This window comes from Taurulus bubalis (genome assembly GCF_910589615.1).
Source record: "Taurulus bubalis genome assembly, chromosome: 9".
Lineage (NCBI taxonomy): Eukaryota > Metazoa > Chordata > Actinopteri > Perciformes > Cottidae > Taurulus > Taurulus bubalis.
In genome coordinates this window covers 9,549,308-9,576,198 of record NC_136597.1, presented here as the reverse complement: position 1 = coordinate 9,576,198, position 26,891 = coordinate 9,549,308, and the positions used below count along the sequence as shown (strand labels likewise).

Genomic DNA, 26,891 nt, shown 5'->3' with positions numbered 1-26,891 from the left:
GGAAAATTCATAATAAAAATACATTTGCTGTCAGTAATCTGTCAATACTAAAAAGGGGAAGTTCAGATAAGTAGCTTGACTGTGTTTGTTTACATTTAGCTTACTTTTCTTATCTTTGTGGCTCAGTGAGATGCAATCTGGAAGCTCTGAATATCCCCTGGCTGTGCATAAAGTCAGGAGGATATATGAAGTGAGTACTTTTTGGAAAAAGTCATGTTATATGCCTGCATGGTTGCCTCCACTGCAGTTTCCTTCTCTCTCTCATTTAGGTGATCCGCTGCAATGTTGCGTTTGATTGCAACGTCCCTGTGCCTCCGTTGCCGACGTGCCACAGCTCCCCCGTTACACCGAAGATCATGTGCAACACTGACCTCAGCAGAGAACCAGCAGACCGTGGACGCCCTCTATGATCTCTCTGTGGACATCCAGAAGGTCCGGAAACTAAAGGGCTGGGTCCTGCATCAGAGCCCGGCCTACACGAAGGAGGTAGCCGACCTGTTGAAGGACATGGGAGCCTCGGGGTCCATCATTGCCCGGATCCTAGCGGTTCACCCCGAGGCTGTCCTCTGTAACCCAGAGCAGATGCAAGCTCAGCGGGAGCTATGGATGTCTGTGTGCCCAAAAGAGAAAGAGCTGGTTGGTATAATTGAGAATTTCCCAGCTTCCTTCTTCACCTCATCGAGCCACCATGACAACCAGCGGAACAACATCGCCTACTTTCAGAGCTTAAACCTCAACAAGCGCATCATCACCAAGCTGATGGCCAGCGCTCCACAGAGCTTCAGTCAGCCAGTGGAGCGGAACGAGCTGATGGTGCGCACCCTGCAGCAGGCCTACCAGGACCTTGGGGGTGAGGAGAACAACATGAAGATCTGGCTCCAGAAGCTGATGAGTCAGAACCCGTTTGTTCTTCTCAAGGCCCCCGAGGTGCTGAGGCAGAACCTGCTGTTTCTGAGGGACAAGGGCTTCAGCACGGCCGCGCTCCTCCGCCTCCTGTCCAAACTTAAGGGCTTTGTCACCGAGTTGAACCCGGACAGCATGCGCCGCACTCTAGCGTACTCCCAGGACACCATGGGCTGCTCCGAGGAAGAGCTGCGGGACATCGTCCTCAACTGCCCGGCGGTGCTTTACTACCCTGACATCATTCTGGCTGAGCGCTTTGAGGGCCTCCTCAGCGCTGGGATCAGCATGTCTCAAATCAAAGAGACTCCGACCGTTCTGGAGCTGACCACCCAGATAGTGAATTATCGCATCCAGCGACTGAGGGTGCACGGTTATGACGCAAGAACAGGCAGTCTGGGGGTCCTAAATGGCACGAAGAAGGACTTTGAGATGAGCTATGGGAAATTGAAGTTAGGTAGAGAGAGGCCAATGTTTAACCCTGTCGCCCCTTTAAAAGAAGATGACTGACAGAGGTATGGACTAATGTTAGTGAATTAAGGCTGTGTTCAGGTGTATCGGTGATTATTTATATCTGTATTTCGTCAGCATTATATTAGAGTGCCTTAAGGGTCCTAAGGCAAACTTATTTCAAGCATTTAATTTATAAACAGTACACTTTGAAAGCAGCACACTTTTACTGCAGGTGTAAATTCATATCGTAAGAGACGAGCATGGTTATGTAACAACTTCCCAGAGTGATATCAGAAAGTGAGACATGCAATGGCATCTAAACATGTCTCGCTTTTTAAGGAAGATGTAGTTCCTCTGCAAATACATCATTTAGTTCAGCTTATTTACAAGTTACCTCATTAAAATGACTTCAAATATAAGCTGCATGACAGACACTGACTGGTCTATGAAATACATTACTGAGTATTACTGGGAACAAACACAGCTTTTCAAAGCATTTTATTTACATCATGTGCAAGTGTCTCAGTTTCACACAATGTTCTTGGCAGCACTATTGTTATCCGCAGGGAGGAGATCCAACTGTGTCTCAGAGATGTAATGTTACTTTACAGATGGCGACACTTTATTATAAACCATTTCACTACTGAAATGTCACATCATTTAAATGCACCCACACCATGGGATGAAAGAAGTTGTTATCGTTCAGTTAATTTAATCAAAATAGATGTTCCACTCTGTTTGGCTGTATTAAGGTTGTCCTGTCTGTGCGTCATATGAAAGTAAAAAAGACCGCATTTATTTGAGTGTAGGCCACAACATAAATATATAATATTTCTGAGCATTGTCAAACCAAGAGATTGCATTGTAAAATGGTCCCCCATTTTGTTTTGCATGAGTCTTAATGTTTCAAAGCCAGCAAAAGCCCTCAAAACATGCATAAGAGTGCCTTTAATGGGACTGATCTTCACAGCTAATGAAGCCATGACTTTATGCCTCGAGGTTCCCTCACTGTCATAATGGGGATGATGGGGGTCACAACAAAGAGCGAGGACTTGCGTGTCTTGAGGGTGTGTGTGTGTGTGTGTGTGTGTGTGTGTGTGTGTGTGTGTGTGTACGTTAATAACTTCTACTGCCCATCTGCTGCCGCCTGCATCATGGCTCTGTAGTCATGGTGATAGCCACTAGGCAGATGATGCGAAAGCGAGTGCATCTGGAAATGAATTTGAGCTCCGCAGATGGATGCTTGACTAGAGTTAATTTTTAAACCATTCACAACACGGAGCTCCTCAGGGGGCAACAACAGTACCTCAAGTACTAAGCAGCTGATATACTGAAGGTTTCTTAATTTACACAGACATCAGAGACAATTTCTTAAATATATCATGTTGCAAGGTCTTTCAGTGGTGCAGAGCAATAAATTCAAGGAGTTAATCAGGATGTATCCATGTGAGGCGGAAGAGACGAGGCCTCAGGTGTATAAATGCAAGTTACCTCTATTTCTTACCCGCTGTCCTCTTGCCCTCTGTTGCTGTTTCAACCCGTGCTTTCGAATTACACAGACAAGCCAGAGAGGTTAATAAGATGGAGTATAAATTGCCCCTTTTCACTTCAAACATGACGCTGGTAGATATTAGCCACGCTTAACAAATTGCTTTTATGGGTCATATCTCACTAGAAACAGATGACATCTGTAATTAAAAGCTATGATTTCCAGCTGAAACCAGAGCGTGGACGACTGCTGCAGTAAATATTCCTCATTTCAAGTCAGTGTGAGTTACATTTTATTAAAAAATATAACTAAGAACTAGTGTGGGAGGAAAAATAAACTTTATTGCATCTGTAATAATCCATAATATTCAAAGAAAAATCCTTTTCACCACAAAGGAAAGCCTAAAGTTACAATATAGATTTAAAGTTCATTTCAAGCCTGAAACACACCGAACCTCATATTGTTATTGCTCTGGTGTTTCATTCCTTAAATAAACATTTGCATCATAGATCATGACTCCTACCTGCCCTGAGATGAAAAAAAACCACATATAACAAAACCCACATTCCGTGAAAGGTAAATAAATCTCACAGTGCTGGATATTCAATGCCCAAAAGGTAAATACCTTTCTATATTGAACGTTGCATCTGAGATTCACAATTTCGAAGCATTGGCTCAACAATTTTACTTGTGGTGAGGCTTCTGCTGGCATTATTTCACTGCCACGGTATCTTTTAAATCACACACTCTTTCATACATGCCTTATTTTAGAATCTCATTGTCCATTTAAAGCAGTAGTGGTCAATGCTTGTCCTTCATTCTCAGAATACTGATGCTTTTAGGATCTGATGTACAAACAATCAAATCACTGATGGCTGAATCCCATTTAGCTGCTTGAGTTTCAGGGTCCTGGTATTGTGCATGTTGGCTCACTGTCATTGCTAATCTGAGCTTTTACATACATTGGTGACTGTTGGTAGTCACACCTGTACTGTTTCCGCTATCAAAATATCTGTGTTTTCTTGGTAACAATATCATGAAAATGACATAACAATTGTCATAGCATAGTTAGCCATTGAAATGTCAAAAAAATAACATAATATAGTTTGGCATAAAAATGCAATAAAAAATGTTTCTGATCGTAGGGTTCTATGCTCTGACCTCAGTGTTCTCTGACCTCAGTGTTCTATGCTATGACCTCAGTGTTCTATGCTCTGACCTCAGTGTTCTATGCTCTGACCTCAGTGTTCTCTGACCTCAGTGTTCTATGCTCTGACCTCAGTGTTCTATGCTCTGACCTCAGTGTTCTATGCTCTGACATCAAGGTTCTATGACCTCAGGGTTCTATGCACTGACCTCAAGGTGCTATGCTCTGACCTTAGGGTTCTATGCTGATGCAGGACCATCACTCATCTTGATTATAATCTATTTTATTTTTTATTACATTTTATAAAAAGAAAAGAAAAAAGGAGTAGCACACTACTTCATCAATGTGATCTAACACAGGTAAAGGCAACAATATTAACATTATATGCTGTTTATATTGCTTATAATTGGGATGAAGTAAACATCTGTTGAGTAATTGAACATACAATTGTGTGATTGTGTTGAATTAAAAACCCCAAAATGCAGCGGGTCCACCAGATCCACGAACACTGGCTGAATAACACAAATATGAACACCACACAAGGGTTAAATCACAGGTAAATACAAAATAACTCTTTGTAGAGACAACAGCTTGATTGTGTGCATGAGAAACAGGATGTCGAGCCAGGTGGTAAAGACGAAGGGAGCTGTCCGACCACAACAGGTGGAGGCTCCACTGATGATGACATTAGAGGGGACCAGGACATTAAGGATAAAGGGGGCTGTGATAGATAGCCACTAAGGGATCGTTTAGGACACCGGATCCCAAGATTTGCAGCCTGATCTGATCCACAACTCATCCCAAAATGTGAACTAAGAATGTCAACAATGTGGTTTTCCTGCTGTCTCAGTCGTTTCACTGGTCAGAGGTCAGAGGTCTGGGTGATGGCAGCGGGAGGATACTCAAGGGAATGAGTAGATGGCTACAAGCAGATGTGAGTGAGTGTGGGATTTCTAAGTAACTAGTAAGAAATGTAAGCAAGTCATGACCAGCGCGACTTGGCGGCGACTGTGGCTCAGTGGTGAGCAGGGTCATCCTTCAATCATAGGATCGGAGGTTTGATCCCCGACTCCGCTAGCCCATGCCTACATTTAACCCTACATTGCTCCCGTAGCTCTGTCTACGATGTATGAATGGTTGATTATCTGATGTGGCACCTTGCATGGTAGCTTCTCTCATCAGTGTATGAATGGGTGAATGATGTCATGTAGTGTTAAAAGCTCTTTGAGTTGTCGGAAGACTAGAAAAGCGCTGTACGGGTCCATTTACCAGCTGCTGCGTGAATCAGAAGAAGACGGTTGGGGAAGGAGGCTGGCGATGAACCAGACACCCGGTGGTGTGTGTCTGATTCAGAACCTATAGAGGCAGGAACCTTGAGGTCTTTGGGGACAGATAAGTCACCTATCAGGGCCAGAGCGAAGCTGTAAAGTGATGTGGTAGTTGATCCTGGGACAACTCGGTTGCGTTCCCGTTTCCCTCACTCGCGTCTTTTCCACGCTCACATCGACATTCATACCCACAGGCAATTTCGGAGACATCCATCAACATAAGCTGCATGTCTTTGTGGGAGGAAGCCGCTGACACGGGGAGAACATGCAAACTCCACAAAGAGTTAAGATGTACTGTCCACACTGCTGAGGAGGACACTTGGAGTTATAGAGAGGAGATATGATCACTTAGACTTTTAGGCATCATCCTATCTTGCTGTTGTTCGAGGCCCCAGCCAGTGAACAACTTTTTTTTCTTCTAAAAAAAGCATGTTTTAACCTTGCTTAGATGAGAGCTACATACAACAAAGTTAATTGCTGTTATTGTTGCTGCAACACGAGCTCCCTTGGTCCTGAAATCAGCACTACAGAAACTCATCTTCTATTGCAGACTGCAAATCATAAAGAAATAAAATATGTATCTGTCTCTTGTTGTTGCTAAATGTAGCAATTGACGCAGTTCAGCTTCGCTGACATTGATAGTTGTATGATTATTGCAATTTTTGCATTCACGGTTGAATGGACTTATTGGAAGTCACTTTGGATAAAAGCCTCAAACATTTACAAGTAAGAAGATACTTTTAAAAGCAAGTGTACTTCATATTGTGCCAAATAATTCCATATTTATTGATTTTTATAACTTTCGTCGAATTCAACACTGGATCACAACAAGAGTTTTACATATGCACTTAACAAAGAAAGATCTTTCTGTTTTTATTTAGTCACAGTTCAGTTAAAAGAGGGGTTTTTTATACACTTTAATCAGCTGTCGATCCTTGTAATTTGCTATACAAGGAGGATCTTAAAACTGTCAGTTTCATCCTCAGTACAAAAGATCAGAAATGTGAGCTTAAAAAGGAAAATAAATAAATGTAGTCGTCAGAGAGCATTGCTGTAAGAAACAACAAATCAGAGACCTTCAAAGTATAAAGTAAAGGTAAAATTATAAGTGGAGCTTTGTGGAGCCTGCTGGATAAATTCACAAATGTTATTTAGGACCAAACCAGCAGCTAACTGTGTCTAATTGTAGACAGACTGGACTTCTGCACTGGCAACAGTGCTTCCATTGTGAATGTTACCTTTCCTTTAATGATTGGTGGCTCTGCGCTCCCACTCCTCACAACCTTCAGTGTATCTGTTGTCATTAAGGTGAACAAAATCAACAATGAACACCAAATTCATGACCAAAGAAGTGACTCAGCAATAAAGATGAAAACTACGACAACAACAAAAACCAAAAGTAATGAATCCAAGTCAGATAGTTCCGGGTGATAAAAGGCTGGTCTGAAGTCAAAAGGTTGTGGGTTCAATCCTGATGTATCAAAGTGAATTTTCAGGTGTGACACCCACATGGAGTAAATTAAATATGCAATGAGACAATGGTCAAGAGTATGAAATCAGATAGGCGAGGGTGATGGAAGAATGTAGGTTGTTTTAGCAGTGCAATAACTCACTCTCTATGAACAACTCAAATACACAAGGAGAATAGTGTGCATGTCATAGGTGAAAGGAAAATGTCTCATACTTGTGTACCAATTTATATATCTGTGACATAACCTGCTTTTAAGTTGTACCATTATCAAATGCAAACCAAGTGATAGGAGGTGAACATGTCCTTTCATTGACCTCAGTGTCGTAGTAAGCACACACAGAACCGGAGTGGACAGGGCTTCGCTCAGCGTCAGCAGATGAAGAACGAAGAAAACAGGAAATCCAGCAGGGAGGTACGACTGATGGGCAACAGTGGTTATGCTTGGACAGATGACGAAGATAAGAGAGAGTCATGACATTGAACTATAACATATGACCTCCATCAGGGAATTAGAGGTCAACAGACCCAGCAGGGCTACACATCCAAAACGACAGTTAAACTTAATCTGCCACCTGGACCCAGAGACCTGGGAGATGTGTGTGTGTGTGTGTGTGTGTGTGTGTGTGTGTGTGTGTGTGTGTGTGTGTGTGTGTGTGTGTGTGTGTGTGTGTGTGTGTGTGTGTGTGTGTGTGTGTGTGTGTGTGTGTGTGTGTGTGTGTGTGTGTGTGTGTGTGTGTGGTTTTCTAAAAGCAAGTAGGGAGGTAGAAGCTGAGGGGGCCGATAAGTTGTCAGGTCAAGAGCTGATTCAGACTATAAAGTACGGTGCATGTTCTTTGTCCAGTCAGTTGACTCCGGACCAACTCTGTTTGCTTGTAATCTGACAATCCAACCTCGCTTGTGTTCTGTGGGTAATAGGGTTTTAATAAGTTAAACATTCAGCCAGCATAACGACAAAACCAACCACAACAGTGGCTTGGTTGGTCAGTTCCTGGTTTGGAAGGCGACAGGGGGTCAAGTTGAGTCCTCGGCTCTTTGAGGATACCAGGGTGCAGAGCACCAATGTGAGGGCAAGGGACTATGAGATGGTGTCACTACCTGCTGTTTTGGAGCGAGAACACAAGGGGGGTTATGCAACAGAAACAACATTCTTTAAAAGCTTTCCGTTATTTTATTGTTAAAATGCATCCCTTATTTTACTTAAAATGAGAGAAGATCATCTATTTATTATTAGAGTAGTTGTTATTTATAATTCATCCAGTTAAATTTGTAAACCTCGTTGAATTATAATTAAATACCCCTCATGTAGCTTGTACACAACTACAACTTACACAAAGTTGTAACCGGAAAGTAGGCTAAAGCCAACACAGCACAGAGCACCTGGAAATGACGACGATGAACCCACTTCTGAATCACCAGCGTAACTGTCAGGTTGAATCAAAACGCTCCACCTTGTCTGTCCCAAGATATTAGGTGGACTCTTCTCTCAGTCATCTATCAGCAGCTTATTACGCCGTCGTTCTGTTGGCTCATGTGACGCAATGTCGCCACCTTCTGGTGTATCTAGGAACTGCATCTCTTATCAGTGGATGTTTACAGAGCTGCTGCAGTACACATTAATTAAGACAAACATGTCCCGTGGTATTAATGGATGTGTATAAATGCCTATATTCTTTGTACACGTAAACCTACAACATGTTTAATTGTAAATAAAATGTTTGCAGAGTAAATGATGCATAATTGCAAAGCTGTTTTTTTCTCTGTAGATAGTATAGTGACATGTTTGTGCATAATGGTAAACATTTGTTTTATTGTCATGTGTGGACTTTTCAAGTCCAATAAAAACGTTCATAGTTAACTTTCCGACTGACTAACAGCCGCCTTCAGGGAAGCAGGTCTGAAATACATGAAAACAATCAATGTCACACAGGTTCTAAGCCAGTGTTGGGCTTCAGGGTGTGCTGCCATCTTGTCTTCTCTGCAGTGACGCCAACATGACAAGAGGTGTGCACCTGCCTCACTCCACCGGCCTGAACCAACGTTGCAGCTTGATTTCCTCTTGAAGATAGTGTTCTTTTTCTTCTTCTTTAATTTAATGGCAGACTACAACGTTAAAGGTGCACGCTGCCACCTACTGCGGTTGTGTATCATCATGGCCTTATGACAGATTTGTCATTCAAAAACAATAGCATCAAATAAAAAAACTAAAATGTTTGTAAATAAGTTATATTCTGGATATTAAACCGGTTTCATTAAAAAATGTAAATAAAGCCCTTCTAACCAGTTTGTCTCCTATCTCGTCTCATATCTACCGCCATGGCCTTCAGTCTTTCTTTTTGCCACACTGAACTTCCTACACAACGTCCTGCAGTTACATACCTCACATGTATCCAATACTTTCTTTTTCTGTATGTCCTCATCTTAATCTACAAGAAATAACACATTGTCTGCATTAACATCCATCACTTCTCACTTTGAATTATGTTGTTATTTCTACACCCAGAGTCATTATCACACATTTCCTTGCAGGTAGTTTTCCAGCGGCTGGCATCCTTTAACTTGTATTACTGCCTCCTAATGACTTTAATCCACTACCGTTATTTTATTTTCTTGCAGCCCTGTAAGTATTGCCAGAGAACATTGACAGTGCTGACACAGAGTAATGGCAGATGAGTAATTTACTTGTTGTTATATCTTCCAACCACTCTAGCGTTAAGAGAACTGCAGATAACGCAACAGCTACATACTCACATAATTCACCAACTGAGGCCAGTCTAATGACTGGGAATCATCACTGCTGCCCATGTGGTCGATCTTATTCCTATCACTTATCCTATACATGTGGTCCCCGTGTTCATTATAAGTAAAAGGCTATCAATACCCAAGAGGGTCCTGAGAAAGTAAACGTCCTGTGTAATCAATGAAAGTTGGTGGTAAAATATGGCATATATTGTTATTCAGTCACTACCAGCAGAACGGTTGGCTTTCTGTTTGTCGCCGCATTGATATGCCTCCATCTAGTGGCAAAAGAGATCACAAAACGCTGGATGAATAAGGACCATTTTATTCAAAAGTTCAAATTGAATTCACAAAATGTCAGTTGTTGCTCCATTAAAAACGTAACCATTGATTTATTTTCAGAAAAACCTTGTAGATTCACAAAAGACGACACATAAAAAATATGTAAACATGAATGATTGTGTCTTTCCATTTCCAAACACAACAAAGAACTTCATGTATTTCTACATAAAACACAGTTATTATAGAATCAAAGCCACCCAGTAGTAAATTCACTTGTGGCTTTCTAAGCTGGCATCTTGTTGGTTTGGAAAGGATCTGCTGAGCTACCCAGAGCACAAGCTGTCATTACTGACAAACATATTCTCTGTGCCGCTGAAATACTGAGGAGGATGATGAGATGCAAATGCTGACAAGGGTGGCAGGAGATTTCTTTTTAAAAACCAGAGCAGATCATAATGTCCTACCAAGCAGTGGTGATGGAAGAAGACTTGGAGAGACAAACTGGACCACTTTTTAAGTCTCTGTGTACCTCAATGATTACAAAGAGTATAAAGGTCATATTTACACTGGAACGCTCACTGACTATACGATAAGAGTGTTAGCTGTAAGACTTTGGCTTTTTTCCAAAAATATAATGAAACACTGTGGGTTTGGGTTTTGGCAGTGTGTTTCGTCTATCTAGGAGTCGACTGCAATAAATCTCGACAGGTTTTCAAGAAATGAGTTTTCTGACATTGATTTTCTCGTTAGCCGTCTACACCGCGTCACCAGTCTCTTTCTTGAATACTTGGAATTTGTACTTAATTCCGTTCTCCTCTTGAATTCCACTCGGTACATCAGGAAATCTGGTTCAGAAACGATAGAAAAGCGGTTTTGTGAGTTCATTAAAAAAAGGGCAAAAATCTGTCAAATACAATCTAAATGAATAAACAAAATCCATACTTAAATTAACTTTCATTGTGGAAGAAAACCTTCTGACATAAAACAAGCAAAGTACTGAATAGTAATATATATATATATATATATATATATATATATATATATATATATATATATATATATATATATATACACACATTTAAAATAACTCGGTATGTAAAGATCCCTCTTTTCTAACTATTTAACCATTAACCATTAACTATTCACCATGAACCTTGAACCTTTCAACACAGGGCGTTCAGACGCTGGGCCCGAGTCTCTGAGACGAGGTCAACCTTCACCATAATAACATGAGAAGGAAATAAACACATACCCTTCCTGTTCTTTAAAGAGTCCTCTGTCAAACTCAGGGAAGAAAACGTCGCAGTCAAAGTTGGCCATGATGTTTGTCAGGTAAACCAAGTCACACCATGGGTGCTTCAGCGCATCCTGATCATGAACAAGAAGCAACAGAGACTTTGGTTACGTTAACAGTATTAACAACCAGACTTTTCCGTGAGTATTGCAGCCCAATATGAGATATAAATGTGGTGGCGGGGGTGTGGTTAGCCTCAGCCGCGGAGGGGGAGTGGAGGAGCGATTCTGGGAACAGGTGCCGGGATGAAGTGGGATCAGCCTCAGCTGGGTACAATTGTCTGTGTGTGTGTGTGTGTGTGTGTGTGTGTTTGTGTGTGTGTCTGTGGGTGTGTCTCCCATATAAACAGTGACTGTAGAGGAGTGGGGGGAGAAGCAGGTAGCAGAGGCGAGGCAGCCGGAACCGCTGACAGTCGAGGAGTAAAGTTTGTTCCAACCGAAGGATCTCATATATGAGAAACGGTTTGAAGTTGGCTGGTGCTGGGAATGCTGGATAACAGGTTTGTGGAAACATGTGTGAAGGGAAGCTTAGTGCTCAGGCCGGTTTACCTTGTAGACCTGCGTCCCTCCAACGATCCAGATCGTCTCAATCAGGTCAGCGAGGGGGGGCTGTGCAGCCAGACGGGCCGCGCTGTCCAAGTCTGGACACAAGAAGTGGGCGTGATCTGGAACCGTCCTGTAGGAGGAGACATCTCCATTAGTCTCCTTGACTTTGATAAATGACTTGTTGATGTGGGTATTTGTGTGAGCGAGCACTGACTTCATTGTCGTGCTCAGCACCGCATGCAGAACATTGGGCAGTGGGAAATCCAGTTTTGGGATAGAGTACCAGCACAGTTTCCCATAAATGATCATGTTCATCTTTCCTGAAAAAAAGAATAACATATTTCACACTGAAGAATAACATATTTCACACTGAAGTCCAAACTATTGCTGCTCTCAAGTCTCTTCTTGTGGCACATCGCACAGGACTGTTTCACAACCTTGAACGTTTCGAGTACCAAATTAATTTGACCAAGTAGAGGTGGATATGGATAACATCTGTAATTTCATGATAATAATATATTTAAATAGAATACATTTGGAATAAGACACAGTTCATCCCTCACCTTACCGCCATAAACGTCCCCTTAAGGCTCTTTTAGATTTACAAAAGTAAGGATATCATTTTGGTATAAGTACCAAAATACAGGAGGGATTTTGGCTCCTGTTTTAGAACCCAGTTCTATATGAGGCGGCTTTAATATAATGCAACATTGATGTTGAAGAATACCTGGTCTCGACACCCCCATCACATGGTTCCTAAAATTCTGGAATTCAGATCTGCAAGAGTCAAATTTTCAATGTTATCATTTTATTTTTCAAGATTAACAACACAGAAAACGTCAGCTCTGTTACTAAGCTCATTCACATTATGCAATGCTGCATAGAGAAAATGATGCCTGAGTGAATACAATGTAGTTTTATAACAAATCTACTTTTTCTTTTACTATATTGTTCAACCTCCCCATAAGGCACCACTTGTATAACTACTGTCTAGCAGTATACTTCCTCTACCGCACCACTATACTTCCCACTTCTAATGCTGCTGCACTTGACATCAACGTCAGCACTAAAGCATCCCTGTTAACTATGCCACTAGTACTGCAGCATTTTTTGATTAACCAACGACATAATCAGCAATTAAATAACAAGTTTAACAACTTCATTCAGCATTTTTCAGTTAAACGTAGCAAGCATTTCAGCTTCTCCTCTGGTCACAGGTGTTTACCCCTGCTTAGTGTAGCATGTACTTTTGATCCAACAAAGTAAGCATTACTCTTACACACTTTCATCGGCTAAATGCCTCGAAACTTTTTCCTCAACTTCAGCAAGAGCGAGACAGTGACAAAAAGGGATCCAATTGAAGAGTGAATAAATAAATGAAGAAGAAGAAAAGCCTCTTGACCCACCTTTGAGCTGTCCTGCTGCACACACACACACACACACTGATGGGCTAATACACATGTACAACACAATTGTAGCTCATGGGCGATATCAAAACGTTGGTAACAAGCTGTGTAGCGACATATGGCAGCAGTCAGGTGTGTGCAACCCACCTGTATTATACAGGTGGGTTGCACACACCTGACTGAATAAGCATTTAGGACAGCATCACAAACGGGTTCACTCTTACGGTAAGTCCCAGGGCATTTTCCCGTCTTTCCCAATGCCCCCGTCATTGCAGACAGCTGCTATGAGGCGGACGGGCTTCTTCTGCACTTTGTCCCCACTCATCTCCAACAAGCGCACGAACACGAACACGCGCCTCTTCTGCTCGCGGGGACCAATTTATAGATGAAGCTCGACTCGAAGCATCCCCGCCCACAGACACCGAGTCAGCTGTTCCTGGACACGGTGGCGTTGTAGCGCATCCTCGACGTGATTGTTCTTCGAGCTTCCGACCTCCACGGTGCGTGTCCTCAGCGCGGGAGAGGGAGCTCCCCCACGCCGGCGCTAACGTGCACTGTGTGATCGCTCAGCTCGTGATGCAAATCGGGGTCCATGTAATACAACTAGATACACTATTGATACAGTCTTAAAGGTTGGCGAGCTTATGTAAAAAATGCTGATGATTAAATACATTCATACATTTAAAAAAGGTTGGTAATTAACAGATGCAACGCGGTTTTTCTGAAAATATGATTTATTTGAGCATTTAGCTCCTCAGTGGCGGATTGTTTAGGGCAGCCTATGGCACTGCATCACGTGTTCTCTATTGAAGGGCACGGGTTAGTGCACGGCATCTTGTTTTCCACTGGAAGGGGACTCTAAAGGGCATTTATCCAGCAGGAACTTTCAAGAAGGCATTTAATTGTGTTTCCTCCACTGGAAAGGCACCGTGGAGGGCACTTTGTTTTATCTCTCGTAGGGACATGCAAGAGGGAGCTTCATTGTGTGTTTTCCTCTGAAAACTCCCCTCTGTGTCCTACCACAGTCTACTTAAAATGTGCATACATATCTGCAACATTTGAGGAAAACTAAAGCAGATGGTGTGATATGCAACACACCATCTCAAATGAGTTGTCTCAAGTTCACATATAAGTGCAAATACAGGCAACTGAAAATGAAATGTTCATGGAAAAAAGAAAACATCCAAAGGATACGACAAAGTTTCATTTATTGCCATTTCAATATACAGTTAGAATTTGACGATTCTTTATACAAAAATAATACATTTACAATCACGACGAAAGCACATGCATTCACACTGGAACTTTGTGAGCTTTGGTTATAGAATATTTACAAAAGTAGTTTCGAAACCACAGAACCAAATATACAAAAGCTGAAAATTAAAATATATATTTACAAAATATATAAGGGCCTTTGTAAGACCTGCTGTATTTTAAAACCCAACAGCCTTGCATTACTTACAACTGTACATCAGGCTTTTGTGTACTAAAAAGAGAAGAAAAAACATTCTCACACAATGTAGATTTAGGTCAGTGTGGCCTAAAATTATTCATATGAAATATTTGGGGATTTGGTTTGAAGAAAGAAAAAACTGTGTGTTATCCCGGTAATATTACGTCTCAGTGCCAACACGGGGCAGCGGGTGCCATACACAGGAAATCGTACACATTCTCCGGATTGTGTTGTTTCCCATCATTTAGATGGCAATGAGATTTCAGATTTTGTCATTTTCACATAAAGATGAAGAGGCCGAAGCAGTCAGGGGTTTCAAAAATATTCAGCTCACTATATATGAGAACTGATAAACATTCAGCTGATCTAATAATCCGCTGAATTACAGTTTCACCCTGATGCCTGACTGATGTGGGGTGATAATGACTAGTGGTTTTAACCGTTGTACAGTTACATACTGTAGTGGAAGACAATGGGTTGCCTCACAACACCCTGTTTTTGAGACTTCATAAATCACTTGTTTTTCCGTTTGTACTCTGCTTTCACGGGGTATCTCATCCTTCAATATCAGCATTGTCTCTGATTTATTTCCGCTATTCCTGAGATGTGTGATGTGTCTGATCTGGAGACCAAGATGTTATGGATCTATGGAATTATCTATAGTTGTTAGTTACAGTTACAGCTGTGTCAGCTGAGGATACTGTAGGAGAAGATGCTATCCAGAGGACTGAGGGTTCCTTTGTATTCTGCTTTTTGCACACTATTTGCTCTGCCTCCAAGATTTAGAGCTGATTTTGAGTAGAGTTTCTTCATGGCGTCGCTTCTGTGTGAAATGACCTCTTTCTGCAATACAATATAAAACACAAAAGTCAATAAATTGAACAGTAAAGTGAATTTACCTATCAAGCTAATACTTCTATTTGCATATTAGCAACTTGGCTGAGGGCATTTTATTGTTTTTGAATATCAGAATCAACTTCATTTGGTCAAGTATGCGTGCACATACAAGGAATTTAAAGTTTCTTTCTTCATTCGATTACTGTTATGCACTGTTATGTACACTAGTAGAGTGTGTGGTGGAAATGTATCATAAGTGCTTTATTCTTAAATGTGTAGCTGAACTCTGAAAGCAGAGTTCAGTTCATCTTGACCCAGTCTAATCAGCGCCATCCGGGTGGAGCGATAACCGGTGGATCTCGGTATTGTTTTTGTTCTTTTCGTTTTGTTTTTTCTCTGTGCTCTCACTTTTGCCTCTCAGGGCCGCAGCCAAACAACATCCACCAGACAAGCATCAAGGCTTGTCTGGTGGGAAGGAGGACACTGCGAGGCGGAGCAGGGGCGGAAAGGGGCAAACATTTCAATCATAATTGTTGATGTATAAAACTCATGTTGAACTATTTTTCCGGGTCAGTCCTCCGAACCATCTGTGGTGAAGAGCTCTGCCCATTCAATTGAATTATTCCAAGTTTCTGTTTAATAAATGCTTAAAGACATTTAAGTGTTTCATATCGTATTTGTTTTCTCTAAAGGAGATTGATAAGGTTCATTAATTTCCATTACAGAGTGCAATGAGAGTAAATGTTTAAGGTGTTCTGTAAGTTGTAAACAAAAATGTAATAAATACCGAACGGATATACTTGGAATGGATGTGCAGCGTGTACTTTTAAAAGATGTCTGTAATTACGTCTGGCTTGTTTTGGGAGAACAGCAGTAGTTTAGCTGCATTTGGTAATAAAGCTCAATATTCAGTTACCAATAACAAATATTAGCTTTCACGCTGCCAACTGGCCCACGTTTCATGGGTATCAATTTTAGCCATGTGTAAGGACTTTTCGTAAATAAAATGTTACGTTTCTTGTACAATTTTAAATGTATGTAATGTATTAACATTGAAATAACTGTATTTTAACCAATGATGATGTAAACCATCTAACCTGCATACCTGTTCGAGATGCTCCTGCATATGTGGAGAGGCCTTCAGAGGACCCTCCCAGACCATGACTGGTCCCCGAGATGACTCCTCCGACACTACTGCCGTTCCCACCATTGTTGGGATTAGCAGGTACTGTTGCCAGCAGGCCTGAAAGGAGACCAAAGCATTTTCATTTACCCACATGACAACACTTGTTTATGACAACTATAAAGATTCTATTTTTGGTCTCATGAAAGTGTTTCTACATGTGACGGCTAGATTGTTGTGTGCCTCTAAACAGCAGAGCCATCACTGAGGTTTTATCTGCAAATTGCCTCTTTTTTCGATCAGACAACAGAAGCATTTATATAGATGTGGTGTATGCTATTGCAATGTTGTGTAATTTGCATTCGTCAAAAGGCAAAGCAATCGCTCTGAATCAAACAGCAGGTAAGCTCTCAGATCTACTGCCCATCATCGTGATGTATGGGGTTGGATCTCATAACACAGGTTTCATAGGGAGTCCTGGATTGCAGGAGTGACTAAAAAGTCAGAACTATATGAAAAGCCATTTCCTTTTAATCTGTATAAATACGCTACCTGTATTTCCATATATTTAGAAATGCATTAAAATGATGGCAGGAGAGAGTGAGTTTGAGGTTATACATATTAGGTTCATGTCCCTACCCAGTCCTTTGTAGCTGGAAAGCTGCTGGTAAATTTGCTTCATGCGCTCTATGTTGATGCGGCTGGCCTCAGCATGGTTCACCATGGGTTTTGGGTAGTCGACTCCAATGATGCACTTGGCTGCCTTCTGCACTTCCTCTGGGGCATTCCAAGGATCATAGATGTATTTAGCTGGAAAGCCTCTCAATGTGGGCAAATAACGCCTGGAAGCAGAGAAAGAAGAGAATGAAGTTGGATTTGGAGGATAACCGATGTGTGGTTATAACATCATATAAGGTAAAGTAGAATAATGCAGCACACTACAGATATATATGTGTGTGTTGTCTGAGATGTTACAGAATTGCTATACAGTAGTAGATAAGTTATGGTTCAAACACCAGTAATACAGAATGAAAGCATATTCTTCAATAATGGCACTGTAAATTAGGTCACACAATTTGCCTCATCGTTCAATCAATTACAACACATGACTGTATTGTGACAAACCTTGACAAATCAGTCCCCCCATGTGAGGCTACAACATTGCAGAAGCTAACAATGAGGTATTAGTTCCCCATTTGAAATGGCAGGGTGTAGAAATACCCACGCCATCATGAGCTTTTGAAAGGCCGGTGCTTTTATATTTATAAGTGCTGTAGATGAAGTACTGACTGACCGTATGTAGTCCCCATTGGGGTCTGTGCGTCGTCCAAATCCTACAGGGCAGTAGCAGTGGAAAAACTGCTGGAAAAATGAGCTGCAAGAAAGCCACATCCAGCTGCCAGCATTTACACTCCAGTCCGCATCGATGAGCAGCTCTTCAAACACCTGTACAAGACACAGAGAGTGGACAGTTGAGTCAATGCTTGCTAGTAATTTCAATCAGAGCAAGACACATCATAACAGCAGCAGCTAGGCACATTCATTTACTGTAAATCTTCTTTTTTGTCCACCTTATGTACTTAGATGGTAGATCATTTTTCTCTGTTCTTACCTTCATGCCCTCCTCCCAGCTGACCCAGAGGTCTCCCCTGGTGAGGAAGCAGGCCACAGCATGCCTCGCCAAATGATGGATCCACCCCTCCTGCCTCAGTTGGGTCATAATGGCGTCTATCCAGGGAAAGCCCGTCCGTCCCTCTGCCCACTTGGCCAGCGCCTCTGGGTTTCGGTCCCAGGGGATCTGTACACACACAGGGTTTCCCTCCATCTTGTCAAAGCAGGGGTTGTTGGTGGCCGTCGTATAGAAGAACTCCCTCCACAACAGCTGGCCATACAAGGAAAGTGGTGGGGTGCTGTTCTTCTTGACCTGATAAGATAGAGCACACAATATTACTTTAAAATAAAAATTTTAAAACAAAAGGCTAGGAAAAAGTTGTATGTAATGTTATATGTAATGTTATGATTTTAAGATGGAGATGTTGTACTCATTGTAATGTCTACATCACAGAGTATTGCCTCGGCTTCTTTACAGCAACATAAAACCAATCTGAGTGAAAGCAAATTATGATAAAAATGTGGTTTTTCAAAATATTAATTGTTTGTGTTGTTTCTTGTCTTGTCTTCATACCTTTCTGTAAAGATCCGTAAGTTTGAAGTAGAAGAGCCGACAAGAGAGACATCCAAAGCGCAGGTAGGGGCTGAGGCCTGTCGGACTGGCCAGCAGGGAGTTGGCGTTCATCCGTGGACGCTCAAAGTTTGCCACCCATGCCTGAAAAAAAGGTCAGTCAACTTTAATTAAATTATCCCACTGTGATTGCTGATAGAAAAATCCCCTGAATACATAACATCAATTAAGTGAAATATTTAAGTCTCAGGACTCAAAAACAAAAGCTTAAAAGAGGTGAAAAAAATATCATATGTCTGCAAATCCTGGAAACGTCTCATCAAAATGTGTTTTACTCTACATCTTAGAATTTGTTCGAGCAATCTTTTATGCATTAAGGTTTATTGGCTTTCTGCTCTTCTGCTGAGAAATGGTTTTGATAGGATGATCAATCTTTTCTTTCTAGTTATGATGAAACTGATCTAATTCCCTCCGTCTAGACTAAATGGCATCCAATAGCTCAAAATATAAGTCAAATAAAAATGAGCAGGCCGTCACTCGTCCATTTGTCTGCTTTACATTTTGTTCTGTCTTTGTCATCGTTATCTATCAAACAGAGAGACATTTACCAGATGTAAGCTGCTTTTTACCATTTTAATTCTGTTTGCATTCCCTTGACTCTACAGATGTTTTGACATTAATATGGTTCAGATTAGAGGTCGACCGATAATGGATTTTTAAAGGCCGATATAACAACAATAGTTTGGAGCAGGAAAAAGCTGCTGGACAATTAATTGGCCGATACCCTCCCCCAAAAAAAGAAAGAAAAAACAGGTAGGAAGAATGTCATGATAACTGTTGAACAGAACATCTACGTCAAAGTAATGAATACCTAAATAAATAGTGTGTATAAATGTGAAACTGAACATCAAAGTCCAATGAATGAATAGTGCCAGAAAAGTTTAGCCAACACTTTCGAAACCTATTCCTAGAAAGAATAATTTTTTTAGAGGTAGAAAATTACTTTCTGAAAAAATTATCTCTACATTGAAAAATGTAATTCAAAGTCCGTCACACAGTTACCGACGTCTATTTCCATTTCAAAATGTGTCTTGGGTCAGTGTCCACATGTATGTAATGACTTGAGCCAAGTCAATCTAAAGTTAATCATAACAATAAGAAATGTGTATTTTGTGCTTATACTGTTTAGTAAAATGTATTTTTACCTTTCTCTCCAGATGCCGCTCCAGCCTCATGAGGGCTTCTGTTTCTCCACCTGGCCATACCGCTGCAGTCAGGCCCTCCGTCTCAAAACCTGAAAAGGGAAAATATTCAAAAATAATGCAAAGTTTGACACTGAGATGTATGTATGTATGTATATATACACATATATCTTTTTTTTTTAATGCATCTAACTTTTAAATAATAATAGTTAAAAAAAAATTACCAAGCTCTTCCAGGGAGGGAACTGCAAACTTGTCATCGTGGTCTTCGCTGATGGGTGTGGCACATTTTCTGATGACCTCAGACGTGATTGTCTCTGCAGGCAGCTCCACAGCATCCATACGGTTGATGAGGGCCTGGAAGCGCTTGTACGTAAGAGGAGACTGACCATCGTTGAGTTCTATGATCCTATAGGAAAGAGAAATATGAAGGGAATCAACACAAGTCTTCAAAAACACAAAGCAGCTGGTGCAAATAAATTCTGTTTCAAACATTTGTTTCAACTTTTGTTGTAAAGTCACTCACTTGTCCAGATTGTAGAGGGTGTGAGCACTCCGCACCATGACCTCCACCCCAGCCTCGCTGGCTAGTTTTTGGATGGCAGCGTCACGTTCCTTACCAAACGGCTCAGAGTCATACTCGTAAGATAGACGGGTAGTCTGCCATTCCTGAGGGATAGCAAGACATAATACATTGTTTTATTCTGGAAGGAAATGCATGAAAAAGATGACCACATTGTTTATAGTGAATGTTATTTTTTTATGAACAACAAATTGGTTTGAATGATTAACTTGTTAAAATGTGAGGTCACTTAATATGTAGCTGGGGTCATCTGCAACTTTTATGATTGATACGTTGATATTTTCCATCAAAAATAATAGAATTGCAGAAGTTCACCATCGACATCTTAAATTGTTTTTCAGCCACTATTCCATGAGCTCTAACATTATGTTAGAATAATTAAAAAAGTTACAGTATATTTTAAAACAAAGTTAAGTATAAGACTGCATCTTCTACACTACTTCATCGATCATACCTTAAAAATCCGAGGAAAGACATCTGTAGGCTGGCCTCTGATGACAAACAAGCGGGAGTTGAGTTTGCTCAGGCTGGCATCCAAGTCCTCCAAGCATTGCAACAAAAACCTGGAGCCAAGCAGACAGAATGATCAATTAATTGATTATAAACCAGAGGGTTACACATTTCATTTAATGTCAAGTGTACAACAGGATTGCAAAATGAAATGCAGTTTGTAGTCACATGTTGCTGAATAAGAAAATACACAAAAACAAAACTATGTTATATGAGGAGGATGAATTACAGCGTCTCAGAGTTGCTCTAAAGTACAGGTCGCTGATACTTCTGTATCGTTAGCCAGGCAGCAGCAGGGTGACCAGACTGGGTGTCTTTAATACCCTCTGGGCTCCCCAAAGGCACATCTGTCACCAATATCGCCATCATTACAGTACAAATAGTTTGGTGACCGTATTTTGACAATGTACTATTTAGCGAGATAGTCACCTAATCAAAACTTTAAAATAAAAGACATAACCATACGGTTCATATGCAGAAATGAGTCAAATAAAAAGTCAAAATAAAAAAAATTGTGACCATCAGTGATATTTTCTAAATAATACATAAAGGCAACAGAACACAGATCTCAAATCAACAAAGAGTGTTTTAATGTGAACGACCGCCCTCTTCTGGTGAAGTCTTTTTACACACAGTCGACCATACACAGCTCTTGCATAATGTCACCAAGAGCAACAGCAGCAGACCGACAACTACACTTAACACAACATTGAATGGGCCATCTCTAAGTGAGGTAACTGCCTAGCATGTATTACAGTGAGAGGCGGAAAACAGAAAAGTGCTTTCCTGGGATAGATGAACCGTGTTAACTTAAAGCCTTAAATTAATAATAGACTCCGGACTTAAAGAAGTGTGGCGGCCTTGTAACCAATAGTATGGTTCTATAGGAAAGGAGTCTCGTGTTGTAAACATGAATACTAATTAAAATCGGTGTAATCCTTGTTATTATACTTCATTCATTATACTTCTGTCCTGTGTTTTCCTCAACACTTGTAATCTAAACAAACAGCCTGCACGACGCTGACAGCAGCAGTAAACTGAAAGCATTGACCAGATTACGAGGTTTAGCATGTCTCGGCATTACAGGTGATCGAATTGAGATGAGGGAGAAACTGAGCATTTATTCTGAACACGGGTAAATATGGTTTGTGCGTGTGGGTTTCATTTAGGTCAACAGTGAATAGTGGGCGTGATGTAATCACCATAGCAACCCAGTGACCCAATTTCAGCATCAGAGTTAGGAAGCGAGGAAACTGTGTTACTGCCTTTACACACCTCTTCTCAGGACTTGAATGTCAAAGTATTTCTTTACATATTAACTAAATTATAGACCATCGTCCAGTGAATTCATACTAACAGTGGTACAATATGAGGCCAAATTATATAATGATAAGAGATTCGAGGAAATTATTTGTAAAAATCACTCTTTAAATAGTATATATCTCTTTATATAGTTTGCATGTATTTCTATGCATTGTATTTTAGCTAAATGAGTATAAAGTTAACAAAGCTACTGGCTGGCAAACTGATACATTCATTGCCAAAGGCTGAATCCAAGGAAACAGTCAAAGAGAGAAACATCTAGCATGTTCTGACTCCCCCTCACCTCCACCTGTTGATGCCCACATTGGAGGACCCTGCGAACCAGGGGTCCAGGATGTAGACGCAGCGCAGGGAGTCCGCATCCCGGATCGAGTCCCTCAGAGACGGGTTGTCGTGCAGCCGTAGTCCCTTCCTGAACCAGTGGATGGTGTTGACCACCATGTCGCTTGCTTTCTTTCTTTATCCCCGGTGGGGTTACAAGGACGGTAAGGGGATTCCCCAAAAAAACAAAATGCAAAACAGTCAAGTGTCCGTTCACTGGGCGGAGACGCTTCCGACCTGGTTCGTATGCTCTGGGTTGGTCTGATCTTAACCTTGCTCCATTAATTAATTCATCCACAGAGTTGAGTTTTAGCCACAGCAGACGCGAGGAGAGAGAAAAAAGGCAAACTTTTGATTAGTTGCAACGATGAACGTTGATTCAACGGAGAGTCGATTCGTTTCTGAAGAGCATTGATGTTTGCATTGTTTTATTTCCCTTCCCACGTCACTATTAGCTCTCAGAAAGTAGAAGCTCTCAGATGTGTCCGGTTTGCCTCCGCATGTAACGTCGCTTCACAATAAAGATAACGCACGTCCGACCTCACGAGCGCGTTATTACAACCGTGTATACATTGTAGCGCCTGGTAAACACGTCTAATACAAATTGTCCTTCCAACGTCTCCACTGCTGAGACTCCGCAGTGGGAATGGAGCGCTCTGATTGGTCGGACTCCACCGTTACGCAACGTTTTATGTGTCACGTTTACATAATGTGCTTTCCTACCGCTGGTTACATGCGACCTGCAGCTGTTGTGAATGACCTAAATGACGATTTTCAGTCGTACTCTCTCGACGTTTTGTGTTCGTGTTCACCTGTGGGAAACGTGGATTAAAGTCACCCCCTGAAGCATCAGATAAAGGCAACTAATCTGAGGGTTTTGGGGTCAAGTTATGTGTGGTAACGCGATGGACCCAGAAGTACCCGGATGAGCACATGCAGAGAAGGCAGGCCTGGCTCAAATTAGGTGTGCTCAATTTAGCACCGCTCACACTGCCACTGTGCGATTGGTCGAGCAACCCCGCCCACTCCCAGCAGCGATACTCTGTGACCAATGGGAGCCAAGTTGAATTACATAAATTGTAATATGTGAAAGTAAGACACAGTAGGAAGTAATGATATTGTGATTTTCATCGTTCTAGTTATAATATCTAGGACAATTACAGATACAGATGAAATCAACCCTAAAATATGAATTATATTTGACTGTTATTATTTTGAACATATGAACATGCATATAATTCATTTAATGAAGACATCATTGAGTTTAATTTGATTTCATTCAGTTTCATTCAAATACTTCTGTGACAATTGTATAAGTTCCTTTTGTTGTATACAGGCTATCAAAGCAAAGAGGAAAGAGGAACCTCGGCTACTGTATCACCCTGGAGCAGGTTGTCAAGACATATTTGCTCCACAGACCCAAGTCTTTGAGGCTTTAATCTACTAATATAGTAGTAAATGTCTATCTGTGCAGGCTTTTAACTTGCCCAAAGCATAACAATTTGTATTTATCACCGATCAGCTTGCCTTGAAACAGCCCTCTTCGTGATGCAGGAACCAAGGATAACAGTAAACAGCAAACCTCAATGTAAGGCAGTAGGATACTTACTCTTTAGAAAGTCACCTGAGTTACTTATGTAATTGCATGTACTTTTGCAAGCGGACACTAGATGGCAGTCCTAACCAGAATTGGTTTTGAAAGGCCATGGAATCCCCTTCATCACATTATTTAATCTTTCCCTCTTTTTTTCATTCAATTATTGTTTCATTCATTTCTGTTTTCTCACTTCCAGGAGCAGAACATTGTGTCAAATGTGTGTCAAGTTTCTTTTTGCTTTGGCTAGAGCAGTCACAGCTTTGGCCAAATGCTGAATATGATGTGTTCAGTCAATGCCCTACATTGGTACAATACAATTAGCACAATGCTGTGTTAGATAGTGTACATGTTAAGTGATGTAAATATGCATTGCTTGTGATTTTTCAGAATATGAGGTAATATTATACAATACCAGGATTCTACAGCCAGCCGCCTGCTCAGCATGCTCACAATGACATGCTGCTGTTTAGTGGGTAGCCTATAATGTCCACCATGTTTAGGCTGGTAGCATGTTGACATAATTGGCACCAAATTCAAAGTATAGCTAAGGCTAATAGGAATGTCGTTGTGTTTTTTGGTCATTAGTATAGTATATTTGGTCAAAAAAGTTGTATATACCAGAGGCAATCCATCCAATTGTATCTGAGATATTTCATTTGGGACCAAAGCCGTGAACAGACCAACATCATCAGAACAACATTGCCATACTAAAAGCCACACTAGTCACTTGGTTTGTGTGGAAAAAGAAGAGGGCTTTTGCCAAAAAAACATATTTTTTTAATTGCCTCATTTCAAATTGCGCTCCTTCTGAATTAATGCTCCCTCTAAATCAAATATGATTGAAGCCAGATAGGCTAATTTGCAGCCAACATAGTAATACAAATTATGCTATTAAATTATACTCATATGAAAACCCTCAAGATGAGTTTTACAACCCTACTTAGTTTCCAAAATTATTTGGTGCTTTACATCAAAGCTATTTGTTTTAATCAAAAGGATATAGTAGAGCAGTCAATGAGGTTACTTAGATAAATCAAAAATAATTAAAACAAATCAATCTCTTTGAATCTTTCTCTAAAGCTGGAGGAAGAGGGCATTACCATTATGAAGCCTGGTCTCTCTCTCCTTTTCGTAGTTGTTTTTATTTTCATTTCAATCTGAGTACCCTTTCATCCATTTTATTGGACAATATGTGGCTTCTCTCATTCTACTTCCTTCTGAGCTGTGCAGATAGTTTCATACTGTATTCATCTTGAGGGCAATTTAGGAATTAAGCAAGAGGAATATATAATTCTGTTTACACCTTTTACATTTAGAGAAAATCTACTAAAAAATGTACATATCCTTAAGCTGCTTTTGGAGAAACATGTTTTCTTTCACACATGCCACTCGTCTGCTTTCTTGTCCTTTTCTTATGTGACCTTCACAGTCTGAACAGTATGTATTTTTATATGTGTATGTCATGAATATCTACCATATTTACATGCATCACATGCTTGTCATAGTATATACCCTAGACGTATATCCCTAGTTCAGAATAAATTACTTCAATAGCCTATTTGACAGAAATTTTAGCTTTTTGCCCTGATAAATAAACTGAAGTTTGACTGTACAACACCAGGGTTCACTGTTGCTCCAGAGAGTCCAGCTTACTTTCAAATACAGAAGCTTCAGTCTCACTGCATCTCAGACATAAAGCAGCCACAGTTCCTCAGATCGGTGAGCAATCTCCAGTTCATGGTATAAATTAAGATTGTTGCGGAGTCAATTTGCAGAGAACTGTTTTGTCAGTATGCCAGTATGTCTGCAGTTATATTCAATGCATTCAACTTAAACTAACAACATTGCTGCTGTGGCTACCTTTTAAATTGTATTTGCATCCATCCTTTCAGGAATGGGGTTCCTGCAGACGTCACAGAATCTATGGGGTTTGGGGGGGAATGGTTTGGTTAGTCCATGCAAGTGATCCCAGCAAATGACCTTGAAAGTAATTCAGATCTTTTCAATGAGTTCAGAGGATTGGAGAAGGATACATTATGCATGCAATCTATTATTAATAGTCTTGAGTCATGTTACGATCAGACATGGGCCCTCAGAAAATACCTCAAAAGCCTGATCCCTATGGAGGTCTTGTCCCATAAACATGATCGTAAAAATGCAGCTACTTCTACTGTATATCATTTGTAAGTAAATGTATTATTTACTGCAGTTTCTGACTTTTACACTGTACTTTTACATGGAAGGATTTCTGCACTCACGCTGTTCCAAAGTTTGGAGAAAGTTCCCTAAAGTAGACTATAGCCACAGCACCAGCATTGTGCTCAGTGTTTACATCGCCTTTGTAAAATTATGACTAAGGCTTATCATGGGCTACATGAATGACTTTGTATTGACCATCTAACGCGATCCAATTAAAACTCTTTGCTGCTTCATCCCGAGAGTCCATTGGCTGACAGCTGCTCTCGGGTCTCTACGGTCCCGCCTCCATCTGTCAGGCACTGCGCTGGTACAGCTCCGTGTGACTGTCGATGCACTGTAGTGAGATACTACTCCTGAACTTTATACGGCAGCCTTGGATGGACTTTTACTAAAAAACAGAATACTATTGGTAAGAGTAGCTCGTGCAAGACCCGTGCACATCCGAACTCCACCGTCTTGACTATTTTCCTCCACTTTCCCAAACCCTCTTTTGCAGTATGAAGTGCAGTT

The 26,891-nt window shown here is 40.9% G+C and overlaps 3 protein-coding genes across 3 annotated transcripts; 1 reads left to right on the top strand and 2 right to left on the bottom strand.

Annotated features, from left to right (window-relative positions):
• Nucleotides 1–282: 282 nt before the first annotated feature.
• On the top strand, nt 283–1,630 carry mterf2 (mitochondrial transcription termination factor 2; the record flags this gene model as incomplete). The annotated part of the gene is made up of 1 exon (XM_079223775.1): nt 283–1,630. One exon carries the CDS (start codon nt 283–285, stop codon nt 1,408–1,410), a length of 1,128 nt encoding a protein of 375 aa, XP_079079901.1. The 3' UTR covers nt 1,411–1,630.
• Nucleotides 1,631–9,839: 8,209 nt separating this feature from the next.
• On the bottom strand, nt 9,840–13,390 carry LOC306741489 (dihydrofolate reductase). The gene is made up of 6 exons (XM_079223781.1): nt 13,276–13,390; nt 12,373–12,422; nt 11,860–11,965; nt 11,649–11,775; nt 11,059–11,174; nt 9,840–10,651 (listed from the first exon to the last, which is right to left on the bottom strand). Exons 1-6 carry the CDS (start codon nt 13,374–13,376, stop codon nt 10,561–10,563), a joined length of 591 nt encoding a protein of 196 aa, XP_079079907.1. The 5' UTR covers nt 13,377–13,390; the 3' UTR covers nt 9,840–10,560.
• An 852-nt stretch (nt 13,391–14,242) lies between these two features.
• Nucleotides 14,243–22,705, bottom strand: cry1b (cryptochrome circadian regulator 1b; the record flags this gene model as incomplete). Its single annotated transcript, XM_079223932.1, has 11 exons — nt 14,243–15,347; nt 16,447–16,584; nt 17,104–17,306; nt 17,759–17,910; nt 18,077–18,388; nt 18,650–18,790; nt 19,852–19,940; nt 20,073–20,257; nt 20,375–20,517; nt 20,886–20,994; nt 22,548–22,705. 11 exons carry the CDS (start codon nt 22,703–22,705, stop codon nt 15,265–15,267), a joined length of 1,713 nt encoding a protein of 570 aa, XP_079080058.1. The 3' UTR covers nt 14,243–15,264.
• Between the last annotated feature and the right edge of the window lie 4,186 nt (nt 22,706–26,891).

Bases quoted from the DNA above. Each gene is read 5' to 3' on its own strand.
- LOC306741489 (XM_079223781.1), bottom strand. From the start codon at position 13,376: ATGAGTGGGGACAAAGTGCAGAAGAAGCCCGTCCGCCTCATAGCAGCT. The intron at 12,423-13,275 runs GTAAGAGTGAAC...TGACTCTTGCAG, and splicing joins AAAATGCCCTGGGACTTACC to ATCTGAATTCCAGAATTTTA. The intron at 11,175-11,648 runs GTAAACCGGCCT...GTTCATGATCAG, and splicing joins GAGGGACGCAGGTCTACAAG to GATGCGCTGAAGCACCCATG.